The following is a 20,609-nucleotide window of genomic DNA, read 5'->3' on the forward strand; positions in this document are numbered from 1 at the left end:
CTGCCTGCCTCTCTGCCTACTTGTGATCTCTGTCTGTCAAATAAATAAATAAAAATCTTTTTAAAAAAAAACAAACAACAACAACAATAACAAAAAAGCCTTCACCCTGAGTATTTAGATAAGAGGGACACTTGGCAAAGAACTCTGATGCTACGCTTCAGCAAGAAAATTTAAAACGGTGCAGGAATCTGTAGCAACTATGAAGAAACTTCATACCCAACACCAGTTGTTTTATTTCCAATGCTTATTAATGAACTTGACCTTAGGTCAAAATCTGTATTCACATATCTCCAAACAGCCTACATTTCAATACTGTGGATTACAGACATAAAAAGAAAAAAAAAAAAAAACAGGCATTTTAAATTTGAATCATGCAAGTGTATGATTCTCACTAAAGAAAAATCTAGTGCTCTTAAATTCAAACAATCAAATTGGTGAATGAAAATTCAATTCTAAAGAAGTTTAAAGGGGTGCCTCTAGGGGTTGGCTCAGTCGGTGGAACATGCGACTCATGATCTGAGGGTTGTTAGTTTGAGCCCCACGTTGGGTGCAGAAACTACCTAAAAATAAAGTCTTCAAAAAAGGAAGAATTTTATAAAATGTTTAAATGCACAGATCTTTAGTGGGCTGGGCTGTACCTTGACTCATGGTCTGTTTACAAGTATTAATGGTGTCCTAGAAATGCTGCAGTGTGGACCTTTGTTACTCAAAGAGGGATCCTCCGATGCGAGCTCGGGGAGCACGCTGGCGATGCCCGAGGGCTTCTTGGAAATGCAGAATCCCAGGCCCCACTGCGATCTACTGCACCCGAATCTACAGTCTAACTCACTCCCAGGTGATTTGAATGCCATTCAAGTTTGAAAAGAGCTGGTGTGGAGAAGCCAAAAGTTAAAGGGTTAGGTCACAACCAAATAAACGATTTTAGATTAAGTGAAATGTCCCTAACTGGCACTGTAAGCGGACTTCATGAGCACACGATGCCCCCTGTCTCCGCTTCGGGTATTCTCTACCTTGCTTGCATATTAAAGATTTTATTTATTTATTTGACAGACAGAGATCACAAGTAGCCAGAGAGGTAGGCAGAGAGATAGAGAGAGAGAACGAAGCAGGCTCCCCGTGGAGCAGAGAGCCCGATGTAGAGCTTGATCCTAGGACCCTGGGATCATGACCTGAGCCGAAGGCAGAGGCTTAACCCACTGACCCACCCAGGCTCCCCCTTGCTTGCATATTAGAACTGCTTGGGAGCTTTTAACAAATACAGGTACCCAGGACGCCCCCCCCCACTACCCCGGGCCAAATGAATGGAAATCAGCATTTTCCAAAGGTCCCCAGGTAATTCTATCATGCAGCCAGACCAAAGAGCTCAAGACTGGCACAAACAGGGCCTTAACCAAAGAGATCGTCAGCCTCTCCACGGCTGGGCACAAATATTGCTTCTTCTCTCCTCCGGTAACCTCCCACAGGCTCCTGTTCGTCCCTCTCTCTGTTCAGCCTTCTCTGCCCTTCCAAGCAGAAGGCAGACCCCTGCGTGCACTTCAGTGAAGTCTGACAGACATTTGCTGAAGGAACAAGATGGAAGCAAGAGAGGGTGACTACCAAGGTGAATATGAAGGAGGGCGGGCATGTGAAAGTTATGGGAAAACATATGTTCTCTGATCCTTTAAGGCTCATTGATGTGAACCTTCCATGAAGCATAACCCTGGTGGACGGGGCTCCTGGGCAGGTCAGTGGGTTAAGTGCCTTTGGCTCATGAGCCTGGAGTCTGGGGATCCAGCCCCACATTGGGCTCCCTGTTCAGTGCGAAGTCTTCTTCTACCCCGCTGTCCCCCCTGTTTGTGTGTTCTCTCTTGCTCTTTTGCTCTCTCAAATAAATAAAATCTTAAATTTAAAAAAAAGCCTTGTGGGCAAGTCTTACTCTGAAATGAATAAAAGGTCACCTATCATTCCAACAAGGTGGCCAGAAAAAAAAAAATCCGGACAAAGGGGGCTATGTTTTCAAAGAGCAATGCATTGTGCCATGAAAGAAATGAAAGACAAAAATAGAAGCCTTCCTGGGAACCCAAGTCTGTTCTAGTAGGTTCCCCCTCCAAGCTAGGGAGCACCCTTACCACCCTTACCTACACACACTCTCTATGCCAGACTTCAGGTCAGAACCAGAGCGGCACAGCCATGACCGTGTACATTGCACAACACAGGCACAGAGAACCCACACACCTCTCCCCAGCCGTAAGGAACAGGACAGCAAGGTGCAAGAATGCTTGGATAAAGTCTTTTCCAAATGGTTTTGAAAAGTTCATCATCAAACTACAAGCAAAGGAGACTCAAATATCATCGCTAAGTTCTCACTCTAGACAACCTTTGCCCAAGGGAAAAGGAAAATAAAAAGAGGTTATGGATCCTCACAAATCCTTCCTTCTCCCTCCCTTTAATTTCTGGAAACCTCTTCATCTCACAGCAGGACGAGGAGAACATAACCACAAATACTTCAGACTCTGTAAGGCCTTGGATCTCTGCTGGGCCAGCAGGCAAGGGCAGCCTTTGGAATTGGGAAAAGCCCAAGCAAACAAAATAACACGGCCTCGCTCCCATCACCTGCTAAAGCAAAATAAAGACGCGGCCTCGTTTGGTTTTATATTTGCATAGCTTTCCAGAGTCCTCTGCTCCATAATCACGTCCGTGTCCTGTGCAGTTCTTGAGAGAGGCTCTTGTGACAGAGCCCCGGACAGCACACAGCGCGTCTCGGGTGGAACCAATGTCACCCTCACAACCGCTCCAGCTGGCATTCTCCTCAGAGGTTATGTCAACACTGTCCTCTGGGTGGGTCTGCGGCACAGCAACTCCTCACTCGACCTGCTAAGGGGCGACCATGCTGCAGCCCCCCCGGCCAGTCCGGTGAGACGGGAGATGCCAGTGAGCCCGCATCCCAGCTGTGCACACACCTCACCTCCTTACTCAGCCCTGCCCTGACTTCCCTGCCAACTGTCACTTTCTGTTTCCTTCCCCACCCTGGTAAAAATAACTTCCTCTTCGGGTGTCTAAATCTGTACGTGATTTTACACACATTTTCTGGCACATCGTTGGCTGAATTTTGACACCAAAGCAGAATGAAATCGCATGAAATCTGCAATCATCTTTCTGTAGAACTCCAACCAGATGAGTCAGTTTCACTTGTTTTTCCCAGATATTGAGAAAATACTCCCAGGCAAGATGCTGCATTCTGAGCATGCGACATCAGTGTCTTCTGTCCTGCTTCTTATAGACTCAGCAAAGCGTCGGTGATGGAGGGAGGCAAAGCAGGGTGCAGGGCGCTGCTGGGGGTTGACTGTGTGAGGTTCACTGGCTGCGGTTGTGAGTGTGAAGGGTGTCTCAGTGAGCAGCCCACCCCACACAAAGGTGGCACCAAAAACTCACCAAGACTTCAGTATTTAGGGCCTGTGTTGGGGTCCCGAGAGCTACCCTGGCTCCCCTCCCCTATCATAACACACAGTGGTGATGGATGTGCTGGTCATTCTCAGAAGAGGGCAGGTTAGAAGAGGAACTTCTGACAGTGAGTCCTCTCCACAAAGCAGGCTTGTGAGCAGAGGCAGCTGGAAGTTTCCTTAGTTCTACAGGCCAGCGAAGAGCTCCAGAGACAGAGGCAAGTGGTTAAGGTACTTAAGAGAATGGAGGCCATTTTGTCTTCTCATACACTTACTGGCCAGCTGTGTTTCCTCGTCTCTGAACTGCCTGCTCATATTCTTTGCCCATTTATCTCATGAATTATTTCTCCTTTTAATTGATTTATTGAACATTTACATAGTTACATATTAATCCCATTTCCTGGAGAAACATCTGTCCCCAGTCTGGGTCTTCTGCCTTATTTATAGGGTACCATTGTTCAGAAGGTTCAACTTTTACAGTCGTTTCTTTTTTCCTTTGTTGTTTGTGCTGTTTCTGTCTGAAGATGACTTCAGATGAGGAACTACTGGGATCTACATCTATTTTTCTGGACAATATTTCTGTGAGGGGAATGACAGTCATCTTCATATCCTCAGTCCTCTGAAAGATGATACAGTCCAATAGACTATTCTGTGTAGCTTCCAGAAGAACTAGCAGAAGCAGACGTAAGTAGCTCGCCACATCGTAACGAGCTCCCTCAGCCACTGGAGCTGTCCACAGTGGAATGGGATGGCCAGTAGCAGGCAGCTGGAGAGAGGCTGTGAGACTCTACTTAGAAAAACGGAACATTCTTATTCCTACCCGCTTTCCTACTTTCTTCCTCTCACGTTGTTAGACTATGAATGCTGGAAAGACATGTCTTCCTCTGCTTTCTCTCTCTCTCTCTGACTTTCTAGGGGCATTCTGTTTCCCACAATTTCTGGAACAAGATTCTCCCATTATTGTCTAAATAGGCTGTTGCAGCTTGGTGACGTTGGGGGAGTGGTGCCAATTTTAATGAAGACAAAGCAACAAAAACAACAACCGAACGGAAAACTATGATTAAGACTTTGAAATAATGGCCTAAAAAGTTTTTGTGTCTTCTACTTGCCTTAGTCAATGGACTCCTACAATCTTTTAAATAAGCGTTTGGTGCCAAAGGAAAGAGCCTTACGGTTTTAGTTGCTACAGTTAAATGGCTTCTTATCTCTTTGAACACATGATTTTTAAGAGTAGGCAGGACTTGGTGTGTCTGGGTGGCTCGGTCGGTCAAGCGTCAGACTCGATTTCAGTTCAGATCATGATCTCGTGGTCGTGAGACAGAAACCTGCACCGGGCTCTGCGCTCATTGCAGAGTCTGCTTGTCCCACTCCTTCTGCTCCTCCTGCGGTGCGCTCATGCACTCCCTCACTCTCTCCTCTCTCTATATATAAAATAAACAAATAAATAAAAACCCTTAAAAAAAAAAGAGTAGGCAGAACCTTAGACAACACCTCATTCAGTGATCCTAAAGAGAAAAGAGGCAGAATCTCCTGGGGCTACATATAAAAATCACCTAGAGACTCTTTAAAGAACCCCAAATCCACCCTTATTTTCCCATTCCTGGCCACTGGGTCATGGTCCTAGATGGACCATCAAGTCCATATGGAAACCTCGCAGCTGATGAGGGCCAAAGCAGGAAGCTCCGCGTTGGAATTGCAAGGTCATGGTTTTTCTAAACAAAATTTAACTTTCTATTAAATAATGTAAAATCACCTTTGCTTTCAGCTTCTCCAGGACATGAGTGACCAGCTACAGCAGAGAGAGTAATGGCCTGTGGATCTCACACGTGTCAACACCCAGGGAAGGCGGGGCAGGTCCAGGCAACAGAAAGAAGCAGAACATGCAAAACAGAGGCAAGTTCACCAGCCTCCCGTCAAAGACAGGATCCATAACTCCGTGACTCAGGTCCACTGCTCTGGTCCTGACCTCCAACAGAAGGGAAGCAGGAACAGAGAAAAGCAAGCGGCCTTACTATGGGACCTGGTAGTTCCGTCTTAAGTGAGAAAAGTTCTCACAGCTGTCACAGTGTCAGCCTGGCATTCTGATTGCTTGAAAGGGCATGAGTTACAGACCCTGTCCTCAAACAGCGGGCCATCTCCGAGCGTTGGCTGCACCATACCCCCTCTGCACAACTATTTTTATTTGATAAATGTGGGATTGGGGGGAAGGAGATAATGTGGATAAGTTCAAAACATGCTTTGCACAGAATGTGTTCTTTCAAGACTGATTCCAGGAAGAAATGGAGAGAAGAAGCTGGAAGGTTGGTGTGCGTATAATTAATGGGGCAAATGACTGGGATTGGCCAGCTGTTGAAATGCCCTCACCAATCTGAGGGTGCGGGTGACGAGATAAGCCACAAGAACTCTAGTTTAGTACACCCACAGTTCTCAGTTAGGTTGGTGCCAGGAGTAGGTCTGCACGTTCCATCAGGATGGGTGTTTGCACGGGTGTGCGTCCCCGTGCATGGATGCATTCATGCCAGAAGAAAAGGGAGCCTGAGAAAAGCAAAGGACCAAGTGAGAAAATGGACATTTGTTGAATCCAAATGCCAGGCCCTGGGTTAGATATTTCTCCTATAAAACAACACTTATCAAGCCCATCGTATAGATCAACACACCTGAAGTTCAGAGAAGTTAAGACAATTGCCCAAGTTCTCTCAGATAAGTAGTAGCGCAGGGATTCACATCAAAATCTCTGCTCTAAAGCCTCTGTTCTTCCTGACGTCTGATGCTTCTGGCCCACAGGCCTTCCGTGAATATTTGCTGAATGACTGAACAAAAGAATTTATGTGGTTCAGAACACTTCCTTTTTTATTGTCATCAAGACTGTGAAAGTCATACTCACCGAGCTAGGGGAAAAAAAAAAAAAATCAATGGTGTTTCCAGAAATGCAGTAGGGCTAAATGTAAAATAATTACTTAAATCACCCATCAATGAGTGAAGTAAGAATTGCTTAATCAAAGCCTCGACTTAAGGGGATGTTAATACCCTTCCTCAAACAAGGGTCAATGGGTTTGTGCACCGAGCCCTAATTTTAATTTGTCCTAATTTGCCCTTCTCTGTTTAAATCCATTTGCTCAGGACTTCAAAAACCATGTCATCTTTTGGTCTCATCTCCTTAAAGACAAAAAGTCATGCTGGCAATGGACTAGCTAATTTAATACAAATCGCTAGGTAAGGAAGACACTGTCTTAGAGAGAGAAATAACACATCTGCAAGCTCCTGAAACAACTGGTCAGGGTTTGGGAAAACGATGAGAAACAAGAAGCCTGCTTTCTAGTCATATGCAGCCAAAGCTCTAGACTGAGCTCAGGTATTCTTGATTATACAGGGAGAGCTCTGTAAATGTAATTCCAAATATCCACAGGTAAGAGGCAGACAATTATCCCCATGCACAGAGGAAATCTTTACAGAACTCTATGTCATAGTGGCTTTAATATCTTTGCTTGGAACATATGCTTCAAACAGCCAGGAAGAGAAGAGACAGGAAGAGACAGGCCGTAGACATCACCTGAGCTTAAGTCTTTCCTGGCACTCCTCCTCATGTTCTCTACTTAAAATAGAGACCAAACGAAACAGGATGTGGAACCTTCACGAAGAACAGTCTGCTCAGCAAATATACAGAATCCACAGATAGTTCCTGAGGGCCTGTGTGGAGCACCCAGGAGAGGTGTTAGAGTAGAGATGGAAGGTACTGGAGAAGCTTCCTCCTTCCAAGGAGGTTGCCCACAAACTATCAAAACACAAGGTAGACTATCACACCTTCAGACGTGACCATGAACTAATGACAGGAGTTCAGAGATCATCACTGGAACGTGAACTTCCTAAACCATCAGCAGAGAGGCTGTTGCAGAAGTGTAGCCACATAATGAGACAAGAAAAATGAGCCAGGGTCTGTCTCTGAGAAATTACAGACAACAGATAGAAACCCTGAGTCAGACCAAGAGGTGTATCATACCCTCAACACTAAACAGCTGTCTGGCTCCCAGGTCACTTTCAGTAGGAGAGTGTTACACATTATGCAAATTAAGCCTCTGCCAAGCAGCATAGAATTGACTGTACCTATCCTAAAGCTTCTCATTTTGATAACACATATTTTTAAAAACATACTAAAAAACATCTAACACTTTTAGGAAAAGCAACTAGTATTTCTTTCTAAAATTCGTAAGTTAATTTACTAAAGAGAAACATATATAATCCTGTTCCTATATATGTGTCCTCTATGTTGTAGCACAGTGTGAATAAGAAATGAGCTGCATATGAATTCTAATTTTATGAGAATGCCCAAGATCTCCTTGGTAGCCTTGTAGTACTTGTATAATAGACATGATGTACCCAAATGTCTTCCCCTACTGAGCTTATCAGCTCCATTATAGTGAGCAAATACAGGACAAAATACAACTATTGTACTATAATCTGCTGTTCAAGACTAGCCAAACTCGTATTTCACATATAAGTCACAGTAATCTTTGTGACGTCTATAAAATGGGTTGGTGCCAGCTACCCATAAAGTTTCATATGTGACAGCTAAATGTAGACAACCAAAATGTTTCCAATGCAAAGTGATCCATGATGGCAAACAAGACCGCCCAAGATTCTTTTGAAGAGATCCTTGGTTTTGGTTAATTGTTAGGAATTTATTTAGAATGTACTAAATACCCAGACATTGTACTTAGCACTTTGAAGGTGACTAAAGAATGAAATTGTTTTGCCCCTTGAGAATTTACACACCTATAATAGAGAACAATCCATAACAGTATTCAGCCAGTACCATCTTTTGCAACTTCAAAATAAATAGCAGAATTATATATTTGACAAGGGTCCAGTATCCAGAATATATAAAGAAGCCTTAAAACTCAAAAACACAGCCCAATTCAAAAACAGATGAAGGGGGTTGCCGGGGTGGCACAGTTGAGCAATGGACTCTTGGTTTTGGCTCAGGTCATGATCTTGGTCATGAGTTCAAGCCCCACATCGGGCTCCACACTCAGTATAAAGTCCGCTTGAGATTCTCTCTCCTCCTGTCTCAGCCCCTCCTCCATGCACACTCTCGCTCTCTAAAATACATCTTAAAAAAAAAAAAAGTGGGCAAAGGATGTGAATATACATTTTTCCAAAGAAGATATACAATGGCCAATAAGTACATGAAAAGATGCTCAACATCACTCATCATTAGGGAAATGCAAAACAAAAGCACAATGAAATACCATGTCACAACCATTAGGATAATGATAATCAAAATAATGAAAAATAACAAGTGTTGATGGGGATGCAGAAAAACTCAAACTCTCATACACTGCTGGTGGGGTTTACAATGGTGCAGCCACTGTGAAAAACAGCTTGATGGTTCCTCAATAAATTAAATGTAGAATTACCATATGACCTAGTGATCCACTTCCAAGTATATACCCCAAGGAACAGAAAATAGGTCTTTAAGCAAAAAAACTTGTCCACAAAGGTTCATAGAAGATAGAAACAATCCAAATGTCCATCAACTTATAATGGATAAACAAAATGTGGTCTATCCCGTGGACTATTATTCTGCCATTAACAGGACTAAAGTTGGGATACGTGCGAGAACATGAATGAACCACAACAATAAGCCGAGCAAAAGAAGCCAATCACAAAGGCCACATATTGTATGGTTTCATCTCTAGGAGATGTCCAGAACCAGCCAATCCATAGAGACAGACTGTAGATGAGAGTTGACTTAGGGCTGAGGAGATGGAGGAACAGGGAGGTGACAGCCAAACGGTGAGGGGTTTCTCTTTGTGCTGATGAAAATGCTCTAACTATAGGAATGGTTGCGTTTGCCTATGTATATACTAAAAACTATTGAAAACTATCGAACTTTTAAGAACTTTAAATGTCTGAATTGTGTGATTTCTAAATCATATCTCAAGAATACTTTTAACAATGAAAAGCAATACCAAAATGGGCTTCATTTGGAATTTTCTTACCCCACAGCCTCTACATTTTTAAAATTTTTGCATCTTTTTTAATTTTTTGGTGGAATAGTTGTGTTTGGGTCTCCACTTCTAATAAATGAAAGGGTTTATGGTGATCATTGCTGCAAGCTGAGTTTCTATAACAAAAATCAATACAGGTAAGACATTTCTTTGTGGTCCCGTCTAAACACCTTTCAAAATAGAAACACAAGCGAAAGCAGAAAGAGCAAGGGATAACTTCTCACAATTCAAGCAGCCATGCTCTGTCAAATAAGATGCCTTTTCACTGTCCATCACTGCTCCCCTTCAGGACAGCTGGAGGGCAAGCTACAGTGTCTGTCCCTGAACTACCCTCAGGGGAAGCAGAAGATACTATTTCTTCTGGGACCCAACAAGCTTGACCACTTTCCTCCTGGTTTCTCAAATACAAAGCAAACTAGTGTTTTAAACCTGGATTGACGACAGGGAATTTGAGGAAAGACAGTATCCAGATAATACATATTTATACAGACTTTTAAACAATTCATACTAAGACTAGTCTACATCAAAAATAGTTGACAAGGCAGAATGCTTTTCACCATTCATGCCATGTGTTTACAGAACAGTCTGCCGTAGCTGAATTCCATTTTCTGTCCTTCCTCTAATACAGGGCTACTGTGTCCCCAGCCAACACTATAAGACACATTTGCAGCTATGAACAAGAATGCCATTTTCTTTTCATGTCAACAATTTCTATTGATCACATCATATTTAATCCATTCATTTCCTAGATTGCTGTCTGGGGCCCTGAGCAGCTATATTTAAACTATGCCTGATGTGCAGAAGAAAAATTAAATTTGACTATTAAGGTTGAAAGAGATGATTTTGTAATGGATCTGGGTCTCTATTTTTCACATTTTCCTTTAAATTCGTTTAAACCTGGAGAATTTCAAATTCGATGAAGTTCCGTCTCTTTCTCTCTCGTTTTTTGACTGGAAATTGCCAGGCTCGTATAGAATAAATATAAAGATTGGCAATTCTGAAAACTAAAATAGAAGTAGTGTATCTCCCTCTAAAGTAGTATAATTTAAAAAATGGAAAGGAAAGCATGTCAATTTGAGATCGACCCGACAGATTCAGTTCCCATAAAGGCTAAATGCCATATCCAAAGCTTGATGGTAAATCATTAGTTTGCCAGTTGTAGAAGATGGGTAGTAAGCCATCTGGCTTTATTCAGTTTACATCAGGGTAATGAGTGTTATTCCAAGTTTCTGGTATTTCCACAGCTCATAAGTAATGAGACTACCGGCAGAGGCTGTATCATAACCTAATTTCTGGGGGAGATTTTACTTGATTTTTATTTGTTTTCCATAGCAAATCAAAGTCTGAATGTCACTTCGAAAAGGCAAAGAATTTCACTGAATTGGAAAGACAATGGTCCCCAAGCTTAAGGATAGCCATTTGCCAAACCCACGCATTTTACCCCACTCTATGTGCTTGTTCTCCCTCTACCCATTTCAAGGAGGAAAAAAAATCAAGACCACAGTTATTCCTGCAAAATCCACCCTGCTCCCAACTTACTTTGATTTTTTCAAATCCATTGCCGCAGAAAGTACCTTTAAGGAGAACAGACTTTGCCCATTCCCAAACAAACGAGAAAACAAGAACTGTTTGACCCAGCTTCCATGGGAAGAGAAAGCATCATCAGTGCCTCCTTTCCCTTTCCTTCCCCCCTACTCCTTCTGGTTGCCAGCTCCACTCCATTCCATGTATCTCCTAACCTCCGAGAGTTTAAGCCAGCTGGAGCTGCAGCTGTTGGCTGGTCCTTCCCTTGAAACAATGGGGCTTAAGCAGCAAAGCAGATGCATTTTTAAAAGTTGAGCTGTAAAAGATAAAACCATGCACATCACCTTTAAAATAGTTTCCGAATCGCCTCTCTTGTACCTCACTTCCTTCACTCAACTATATAGGAGGCATTCTGAAAGTAAAGCTTTGCCCCTGGAACGATGGTTCTCGAACTTCAGCCTGCATCAGAGTCACCTGGAAGACTTGCTAAAATACAGACGGCTGGGTCCTGGGCCCAGACTCTTTCATTCTGTTGGTCTGGAATGAGCCCCCAGAATCTGCATTTGCAACAAGTTTCCAAGTGATTGCTGCTGGTCCAGGGACCACACACTGAAAACTACTAGCCTAGACAAAGAACAAACTGCTAAAGGAAGACAGAAAGTTCAGGAATTTAAGATCGTAATTGACAGCACCCCCAGGTGTGTGGCTCTGGGAGAGCTGAGTTCGCTGGTACAGGGAGATTCATACAGGAAGGCGGAGTTAAGAGCAGACAGACCAGCTGCTTGACTTATTTCCCTTCTCTGCTGGCCCTTTAAGATACTCACATTAAAAGTATCAAAGAAAGCAAAATTATGCAAATATGTAATGAGATTATTTTTAGCCAGTCAGCTCTTCAGATTCCCGTCTCATCTTGGCTGCTTGTAGAGTTATGCAATAGATGCCTGAAGCAGACAGATTGGAGTTCAAGTCCTGCCTTACAGCTGTGTGTCCTTCAGCAAGTCTGTGAATCTCTGTGTTCTCATTTCTCTCACACCAAAAATGGTGTTGGTAACAACAGTCGAAGCTTCCTGTAATATTGGTATGTGGGTACAATTTCACTCTGCATGTGTGTTTACTGGAACATACACAATGAATGTTAGCTTTTATCATGAATGGTCCTATCTCCTGGCTTTGCTGTGAGAATATTCAATATGTTAAATATCGTATGACTTATCTGATACAATAGGGCCAGTTTATTGCCATAAATAACAAGTAGCTACTATGTGGAGATGTATTATATTATTTAAGTATATTAAAATAAGTTCCTGTCAAGAAAATTTTTTGCTATAAATATTTCAATTTGGAAAATTCTGACTTTATGTGAACTTACATTTAAGAAAAATAGTTGTCTCCAAAATTGCCTAACTCAGGAAATTGAGAGGATATGTTTACTAACCACGAATTTTGTTTTGACAGACACTAAAATAATAGAATGGAGGAAACAAGGGGTAAGTATTCTGCAGACACCTTGGCCTTATATTATTAAGGGTATATTTTAGACCCTCTTAAAGACCACAAGCACACTTCTCCCCCAAATCATTATATTTATGTAACAAAACAACAGGGAACAAATATGGCCAAGGTGTCCTATTTTCAGTTCACAGTGATGTCATTTTTTTCACCCATCATGTCAGTCAGAAACTTAATGATGAGTTAGTAGTACCAGGAGCAATGTTTGCCCCATAAGTTCTTCCCAGTCCCCTGAGTGAATGTATCCTTCTAGTAACTGAGCCCCCAAATTTATCAGGCCTCGTTTTTTGAAATATAGGATGAAAGCACTTATTTCTGGGAACAACAGACTCTGGCTCTATTTTCAAAAGGATAACATGCTAGATAGTTCAGTTTCTTGATTTTGCCCCTGGTATAGCCTTTGTTCTTTCTACCTCTCAGGATTTCCCACCCCCAAGAAGGGATCAGAAACACAACATTTCAGGACCTGGGTGGAGGTCTGAGATACAACCTAGTCCAGTCCCTAACTTTACTAATGAAAAAGCTAAGGCCCAGAAAGTTTGAGTGCCCTGCCTAAAGCCAAGTGCTCCTTGAGGGCACTAAAAACAGATATCCTCATTCCCCATCCACTGTTTTTCCTGCCTCACTGGCCTCCACACTTTGCTTAAGGGGAATTTCAACAAAGAATTCGTCATCAGATTTTATAGACCCCTGGACTTCAGAAACACTTCCCAATGCCAGTTAATGGTGAGATGTTGTTAACTCTTAAAAAAGGAAAGAAAGAAAAAGGGGGGAAAAAAGTTAGCTTTGGAGCACTAGCAGGTGTCTCAATCTATGAAGCTACGGAGACTCCAAAATCCAGAACTCAGGGAGAGAAGAGATTTGATTCCCTAATGAAAGTACATAATACCCCAAATTCTCTAAGAAACCAGATGCTAAGGATTGTACTTTGGAAATCTGCTTGGACAATATTTTCCCTAAAGCATCTTACAAAACCATAGCTCTCCAAAGTTTCTACTGAAACTTTTAAAATCTGAGCTTCTCTACATGGAAGGAACATTATTTTACCTGCTTTTATATATCAAAACACTCCCGACACAGCCTGCTAGCTAGACCTGTGGCTTCTGCGACTGGGGCGGGGGAGGGGGGTACTTTTGAGGTGAAGTGTGGCAGCCTCCAGCCAACAGGAGTCTTTCGGCCCGATATGGTCCAGCGCTTCGGAGGCTTCCCTTTGCACACCCGCTCGCGGCAGGCAGATGCCGGATGTTTGCCCGGTGGCTCAGGTTCATCACCTTGGACCTTTGCGAGGAGCTGGCGGTTCCCGCAGCCTCTCCCCCCGACCCCGCCCCCGCAAAATCTCTTCTGGCCGCGACGGGTGAGAGATTTGCAGCCTCCCTGGGCCCGGGCGCGCGCCAGCCGCGGTCCGGGGACCTGGGCTTGCGCTCGCCTGGCTCTGGCACCGCCCTCCCCGCGCCGCACGGAGCTGCGGGTCACGCCCTCTCTCTGCAGCCGCTCTTTTCTCTCTGGGTGCAACCCTTTCCTCACCTCTGCTAAAAATAGGCGGCCTCGCTTTTAAGAAACCACGCACAAGCTCCCCCCCCCCCAAAAGTTCTGACTTGAAACACACGCAGCGCAGAGGTTCTTCAGGTCAAAGTAGGCGACACTGCTAGCCAGGCTGACCCGCGCCCTCGGATAGCCCCGGACCGCCCCCCTCCCTGGGCGCGGCGGCTCCCCGCGTCCCCCTCGCTGTTGCCGAAAGACAAGCCAGCCCAGGGTCTGCACGGAGCCCGAAAACTGCCCCTGGGTCACCGAGCTGACAAGCAGGAGGGGGACTCGCGGGGAGGAACTGGCAGAAGCAAGTGGGGTGAGGAGCGAACCCCAACCCCCGCACGACCCGGAGTGCTCACGGGACTGAGGACGACGATCACTGACCATGCCCCGGGCCCGGGGGTGGGGGTGCCTTCCCCTCTCCGCTCCCCACATCTCCGGGCCAGAAAACACACACTCGTACACACCCACAAACACACACGCCTGCACTCCACCCCAGACCGAGAGGCAGAGGCGGGGAAGGTATGCGGTGCCCAGCCCGGGGTACCTGCCCCGCGCGCCACCCAGGCAGCGCCTCCGCCTCGGGGCAGAGGGACCGACGCGCGGGAGAAAGCCGGCACCCACCTGGGGAGCCTCGGGGCGCCGGCGGGCCGTCGCAGCGCCACAAGTCCCCGGCGCCCCTCTACCCACCCCCCCCCGCACAAGTTCGCGCGGCCGGCGCCGCCCTCGCCCGCCCCCCTTCCTTACCCAAATACTGCCGCAGGTCGAGCAGGAAGCGAGGGGGTCCGCCGCTGAGCTGATAGAAGAGGGAGCCCAGGCAGAAGACCAGCAGGGTGGCCATGCAGAAGCCGTAGTCCCGGAGGGAGAAGCGCAGGAAAGGCAGCAGGGAGACCCGGCGCTTCCAGCTGCCCAGGCCTGGAGGGGCGCCCCCCAGAGGGGCCCCATGGGGCCAGGGATCCGCGCCGCCGCCGGGATGCTGCTGCTTCTTCTTCATCGCCTGCTCCGCCGCCTCGAACAGCCTGCCCGTGCCAGGAAAAGGTCACCCATCCGCCTGCGAGGAGGAGAGCCCGGCCGCCCGGCTGCACATGGGAAGGGCCGCGCGGAGGGCAGCCCGGGTGGGGGCGGGGAGGGGCCGAAGTTGCCGGGCTCAGGAGACTTTCCTCGGCATGGTCCCCGCCGCCGCGGCCCGAGCGGCCGAGGTGCCCGGCCCCGGCTCGGCCCGCGCCCGCGCCCGCTAGCGCCCCCGCGCCCCGCGCCCCGCCGCGCCTCGGGCTCGCTCGCGGCCGCCGGGGCTCGCCTCCAGCGCCAGCGTGGACCCCCCGGCTTTGTGTCTGTCGGTCTCGGCGGGTTTTGTCCCGGTTCAGACTCCTCTAAAAGACGGCAGGGAGGAACAGGAGGCGGACACCAGCCCCTCGCTCCACCTCCTTGACAGGGGTTTTCCTTCTTCCCCTCCCCTTTCCCTCTCCGGCTCTCCGCAGTCCTCTCTCCTCCCTCTTCCCTCCCTCTCCGCGCTCGGGTCTCCGGGTTTCTCCCGGGTGTCACGTTACTGCCTCTGACCGAGGGACGAAGCGGGGGGGCGGCGATTATTCGCAACTAGGAAGAAAGTTTCTGGGTGTTTTTCTCCTTCCCCCTTGCTCTACAATCTGGCCTCAGTTTCTGCGCCACCAGCGACCTCTTGGGGGCCCCGCTGACTTCCCTCTTGTAAACAGTCCCCGGGCAGGAAGAAGCACGACTTCTTTTTAACTGTATCTGTATTTTTTTTAAATTTCAGAAACTTGATTCTCCTTCTGTATCCTGAGCTGCTTACGGAAAAGCCGGTAAAAGGTACTTGGGTATATACTCCAGGCTTCACTGAGATAGTCAAAGAGCAAGTGGTGTAAATTAAAATAAAACATGCCCCATGGGGCCAGGCTCAGCGCCCCCGACTCCTGGAAGAGAAAGGGGCGCTCTCTTCTTGCTCGCCCTGACTCTTCAGCTACTCCTCCACAGAGCTGTTCCTGCACGTAGGGACCGGAGAGGCAAGACTCAAGGAGGTCCTTCCTCTAGCAGAGATGAAGGGGAAGAGCCCTTACATACCCCATTTCCCTTCATTCCATGGGAAGCCTCTGGGCCTGAAAGAAAACCCCCCAAGGTAGAAAGACCGCATCCCACACAGATCTGGCAATGGAGGTGAGCGATGCACGAAAGGGCTGCTCTCATCAGCCACACTTCCAGTAAGAATCATTTGTTGCTGTATAGAGAAGCTGCACCACCTGAGGCTAAAGTGACTTGCCCAAGGACACAGAGCTCCTAGGAATTGGGTTGGGAGCCACACTCATCATATCTGTCCCACCCTCAAGCCCACTATCCTAACCACTGCACTGCACTATCTCCCAGCCAGGATCCTTTTCGCATAATTTGCACAGCGATTGCAGGAAAAGATATAGCTCACTGAGCACAGACCACCTTGAGAAACGGACACCTTGGGTTTTGGTGCCTCTCATCTCTGGCTCCTCTCTCATTCCAATAGCAGAGGACCAGTGGCAAGGAAGAATCAGCAGCCAGGACCTCTATGAAGCTAAGATTGTTTTCCTGAAAACCTTCTTAAAGGTGGGTATCTGAAAACGTTTCCGTGGAAAATTGGGAAATAGGATCCTAAGAGCAAGAGCTTATAATCTAAGAGTAGTGGAATTTAACCGTAATCCATACATACCTGTCGCTCCTGATCTGAAACAAGTGAAGAAGACACATAGGTTATAAGCTGGAGAGAGTTAGAGATGAGGTGGGTTGTGTCATACACACACACACACACACACACACACACACACATTCTACTTCCCAGTTCTCTGTCTTAGCCCACTTCCTCGGGGATCAGAAGGCTGCTTTGGGATCCCAAGGGAAGGGTCCCTTTGTTCTGTCACCAAAAATCCTGAATAGACTCTTAATGGTTTGTTTCACATTTATTCCATGAATCAGAGATTTATTTGGATTAATATGCACATTTGAGAAATGTGAATGCCCCCGAGAGAATTAAGCCTATCAGTCATTGCCCATTAATGCGAATTACTTTAATCACCACACTGAGTAGCCCAGAATAGGCTCTCAATTAATAATTTTTGCATTAATGAAGAGGGACTGAGGGGTGGGAAAGCAAAGCAATGTTGATGATGTTTCAGAGACCACCTTTGACACATCAGACCTGTACCTGCGGCCTGGCCCTGTGAGATGAATGTTTTTCATTAGATGTACTGTGCGAGGTCCTGCGTGCTCGCAAGGCCTGCCCAGGGTCTAGAGACTTCTCTCCCAGAACAATTTGGGAAACCTTCCAGTTCTTTCCCCTCAACAAAGGAATGTGAGCAAGAGTGAGGTTATAACAGGGAGACGAGGCAGGAAGAAAGGAAATAAACAGCTGTAAAAGTAAGTAAATATGGGAAAAAGTGGGGTTTTTTTCAATTGTGAAAAAGTTATGAGGCAAGAACAAGGGTATGAGGCCCAGCTTCGAAGAAACACACTGTGACATGAAGAATTTTAGAAAGAAAAAAACAGGTCAGTTTTTAAAAGATTGCATTAGTGGACTAATTACCTTTAAAAACTCAGGAAAGGGGGTGCCTGGGTGGCTCAGTGGGTTAAAGCCTCTGCCTTCGGCTCAGGTTATGATCCCAGGGTCCTGGGATCGAGCCCCACATCAGGATCTCTGCTCAGCAGGGAGCCTGCTTCCTCCTCTCTCTCTCTGCCTGCTTCTCTGCCTACTTGTGATCTCCATCTGTCAAATAAATAAATAAAATTTTAAAAACTCAGGAAGGAAAAAAAATAAAAACTCAAGAAGGGAAAGAAACCAAGAAACAAAGAAGTTCCACATGGGAAAAAATGCCTTGTATTTTGGGGGGTAAAACTTTGTTTGGGGGGTAAAACTTTGCTCTTTGAAATCCTATAAATGTCCCATTAAAACAAAACAAAAAAAAATCTTTATCTAAAGTACTTATACTGATGAATGGTATCTTTATTCAAACCGTTTATAAATCAACTCGTTACAGGAATTTGTGAACAATTGTTATTCTTAGTCTTATAATTAATATACTTTAACACCTCGACCTCCATCCAGCACCTTGGACTTCTCCATCCCTTCTCTCTTCAATGACTTTTTCTTTCTCTCATCTAAGTCCCTCATTTTCAACAGTAGCCCCCTCCGACCATCAGATCCTGTCCTTCTGCTTGGCTCCTCGAGTGCCCACACTCCAGCCATTTTTCAGCCTTTTCAAGAACCCTCAACTTTTCCATCCATCATTCCGCTTGTGTGTTCACTTGCTTCCTTCTCCAGTTTTGATTCCTGGTCCTTCCTTGTGATCCCAAACTTGCAGACACCCCTTCATTCATTCCCTACATCCTTTCATTTTATATGATCCGTACTTGCCTGGCAAAACCTTGTGAAACCCAACGGTGCCACCGGACTGGACTGCAGAATGACACACAGTGTGGGTAATCGCTTCGCTTTAAATTAGCCCAAATGTCCAGCGAAGCTCGCTCATTGCTACCCAGCAAACCCACAGTCTAAAATGACTACTTCACCCTTCTGTCTCTCTCCTCCCATCTCCACCCTCTACCTCCATCCCTTCAGTCTCAGCTGATGACCTGGCTTCATGCTTTATTGAGAAAATGGAAGCATTGGACAGGAGCGCCTCCATTTTTCCACCAGTGTACGGCCCACGCTCTCTACCTGCCATCCCGTCTCACTGTATCTCTCACTGCTTCTAGCAAGGTCAACTTGTCACTGCTCTGGACTCTTGATTCCGCCCCAGCCCAGCCCCACACCCCCACATGCTCTCTTTCCAGCCCTCGCCTCTCTGTAATTAATGGCACTACCAAGAGACTCGACGCAAAACCTGGAAGTCTTCCTTACTTTTTCTCCTCCCCTCACTCCCGTGTCTCACCCGTCTGCAAATCCTAAGTGTTCTACCTTCAAAAACATAACGAGAATCTGACTTCCTGTGCTATGTCTCTGGTCCACCAGCTCTGTCACCTGGAGCATTGCCATGGGCTCTAGTATCAGTTATATTCAGGTTCAGCTGGGTTGAACTAAAAAAAAATCCCAAATAACAATGGCTTGAACAACATGGGAGTGCATTTCTCCCTCATGTGAAAGGAGTCCAGAAATAGGCAGGGCAGAGCGGGTGAGCCATCTCCATGCTCTCATCAGGGAGCTGTGGGAGTTTTCTGTTCCACCATCCTCATTTTAAATGTCACCTGAGGATTCAAGATGGCCGCTGGAGCTCCAGCCCGTATGTTTCTGTTCCTGGCAACAGGAGGAAGCAAAAGAAGAAAAAGACCTCCTCCGAACTGAGTATGTTGTTTTTAAACACTGTTCCAAAAATGCTACCCATCATCTTTTTTTTTTTTTTTAAGATTTTATTTATTCATTTGACAGACAGATCAGAAGTAGGCAGAGAGGCAGGAAGAGAGAGAGACAGGAGGAAGCAGGCTCCCCGCTGAGGAGAGATCCCTACTCGGGGCTCGATCCCAGGACCCTGGGATCATGACCTGAGCTGAAAGCAGAGGCTTTAACCCACTGAGCCACCCAGACGCCCCTACCCATCATCTTCTTACAGTTCTTTGGCCAGAACGTAGCCACAGGACTATGGTCCAGTTCTAAGGGAGATCCAAGAAACAGAGATTTCAGCTGGGCACACAGCTGCCACCAAAAAATCAGGGTTCTAGTACTAAAATAGGAAAGGACAGGAGGGAATTAAATGGCCACCAGAAGTTTCTGCCTTTCCTCCTTCCTGCTCCCAGCCTCTCGCTTTCTATTCACCATCTTCATAATAGCTAGAATGTCATTCCTCTGCTCTAAACTTGCCCATGGCTCCCACAACACTCAGAGGAAAAGCCCAAGTCATTCCCGCACCCTTTGCAATCTGGCCCTATTGTCTCTCTGACCTCATCTCCTATCACTTTTCCCTGCGCATCCTGCCCCATAGTTGTTCGCCAGACAAACAAAACTTACTCCTCTATCTGGGCCTTTGCATTTGTGGACCTGTCTAGAAAGTTCTTTCCCCAGATCTGTACGTGGCTTGCCCTTTGCCTTCCTTCCAGTCTCTGTCCAGCACTACCTTATCAAAGCAGACTTCCCTAACTGCCCCATACATAATGTGCACACACACCGACATTCCTTATTCCCTTCACCTCCTTTTATTTTCTTCATAGAACTTACCATAATCCTAAACGTTAGTATTTTTCATTTGGTGTCTATCTCCCTTCCCTGGAAAATAAATATCATGATTTTGTCTCATTCATTAACTGTTCTTTCCCCAGAACCTAGGCTAGTGCTGACACTTGCTGTTCACTCAATAAATATTTGTTGACAGAAAAGTTAGCTTCTAATATGAAAGAATTGAATGACGTTCATTGAGTCAAATTTCATTATTACACGGCTGGCCAGCTGGGGATTAGAGGTAGGGGGAATGGAGGACAGGTCTGCATAGTGCTAGAACATCCAAGTAGTCATCAAAGGAAATGTTTGACATTAGAAATATATTATGAAAAGGAAAAAAAGGATGGAAGGAAGGGAGGAAGGAGAGAATGAAGGAAGGAAGGAATCCTCATCACCTCCGTGACCCCCAGTCTAATCAGCAATTCAGCCATTCCCTGT

General features: G+C 46.0%; 1 protein-coding gene across 1 annotated transcript in view; it reads right to left on the reverse strand.

The window, feature by feature from the left end:
- Nucleotides 1-14,981, reverse strand: part of UST (uronyl 2-sulfotransferase) — a gene marked incomplete at its 5' end in the record, with an annotated part of 290,034 nt that extends 275,053 nt beyond the window's left edge. Inside the window, one exon of the mRNA XM_080806450.1 lies at nt 14,735-14,981. Within this exon, the coding sequence (XP_080662576.1) occupies nt 14,735-14,981 (247 nt within the window). The remainder of the gene's footprint in view (nt 1-14,734) is intronic.
- Nucleotides 14,982-20,609: the final 5,628 nt, after the last annotated feature.

Source organism: Martes martes, assembly GCF_963455335.1.
Source record: "Martes martes genome assembly, chromosome: 6".
Lineage (NCBI taxonomy): Eukaryota > Metazoa > Chordata > Mammalia > Carnivora > Mustelidae > Martes > Martes martes.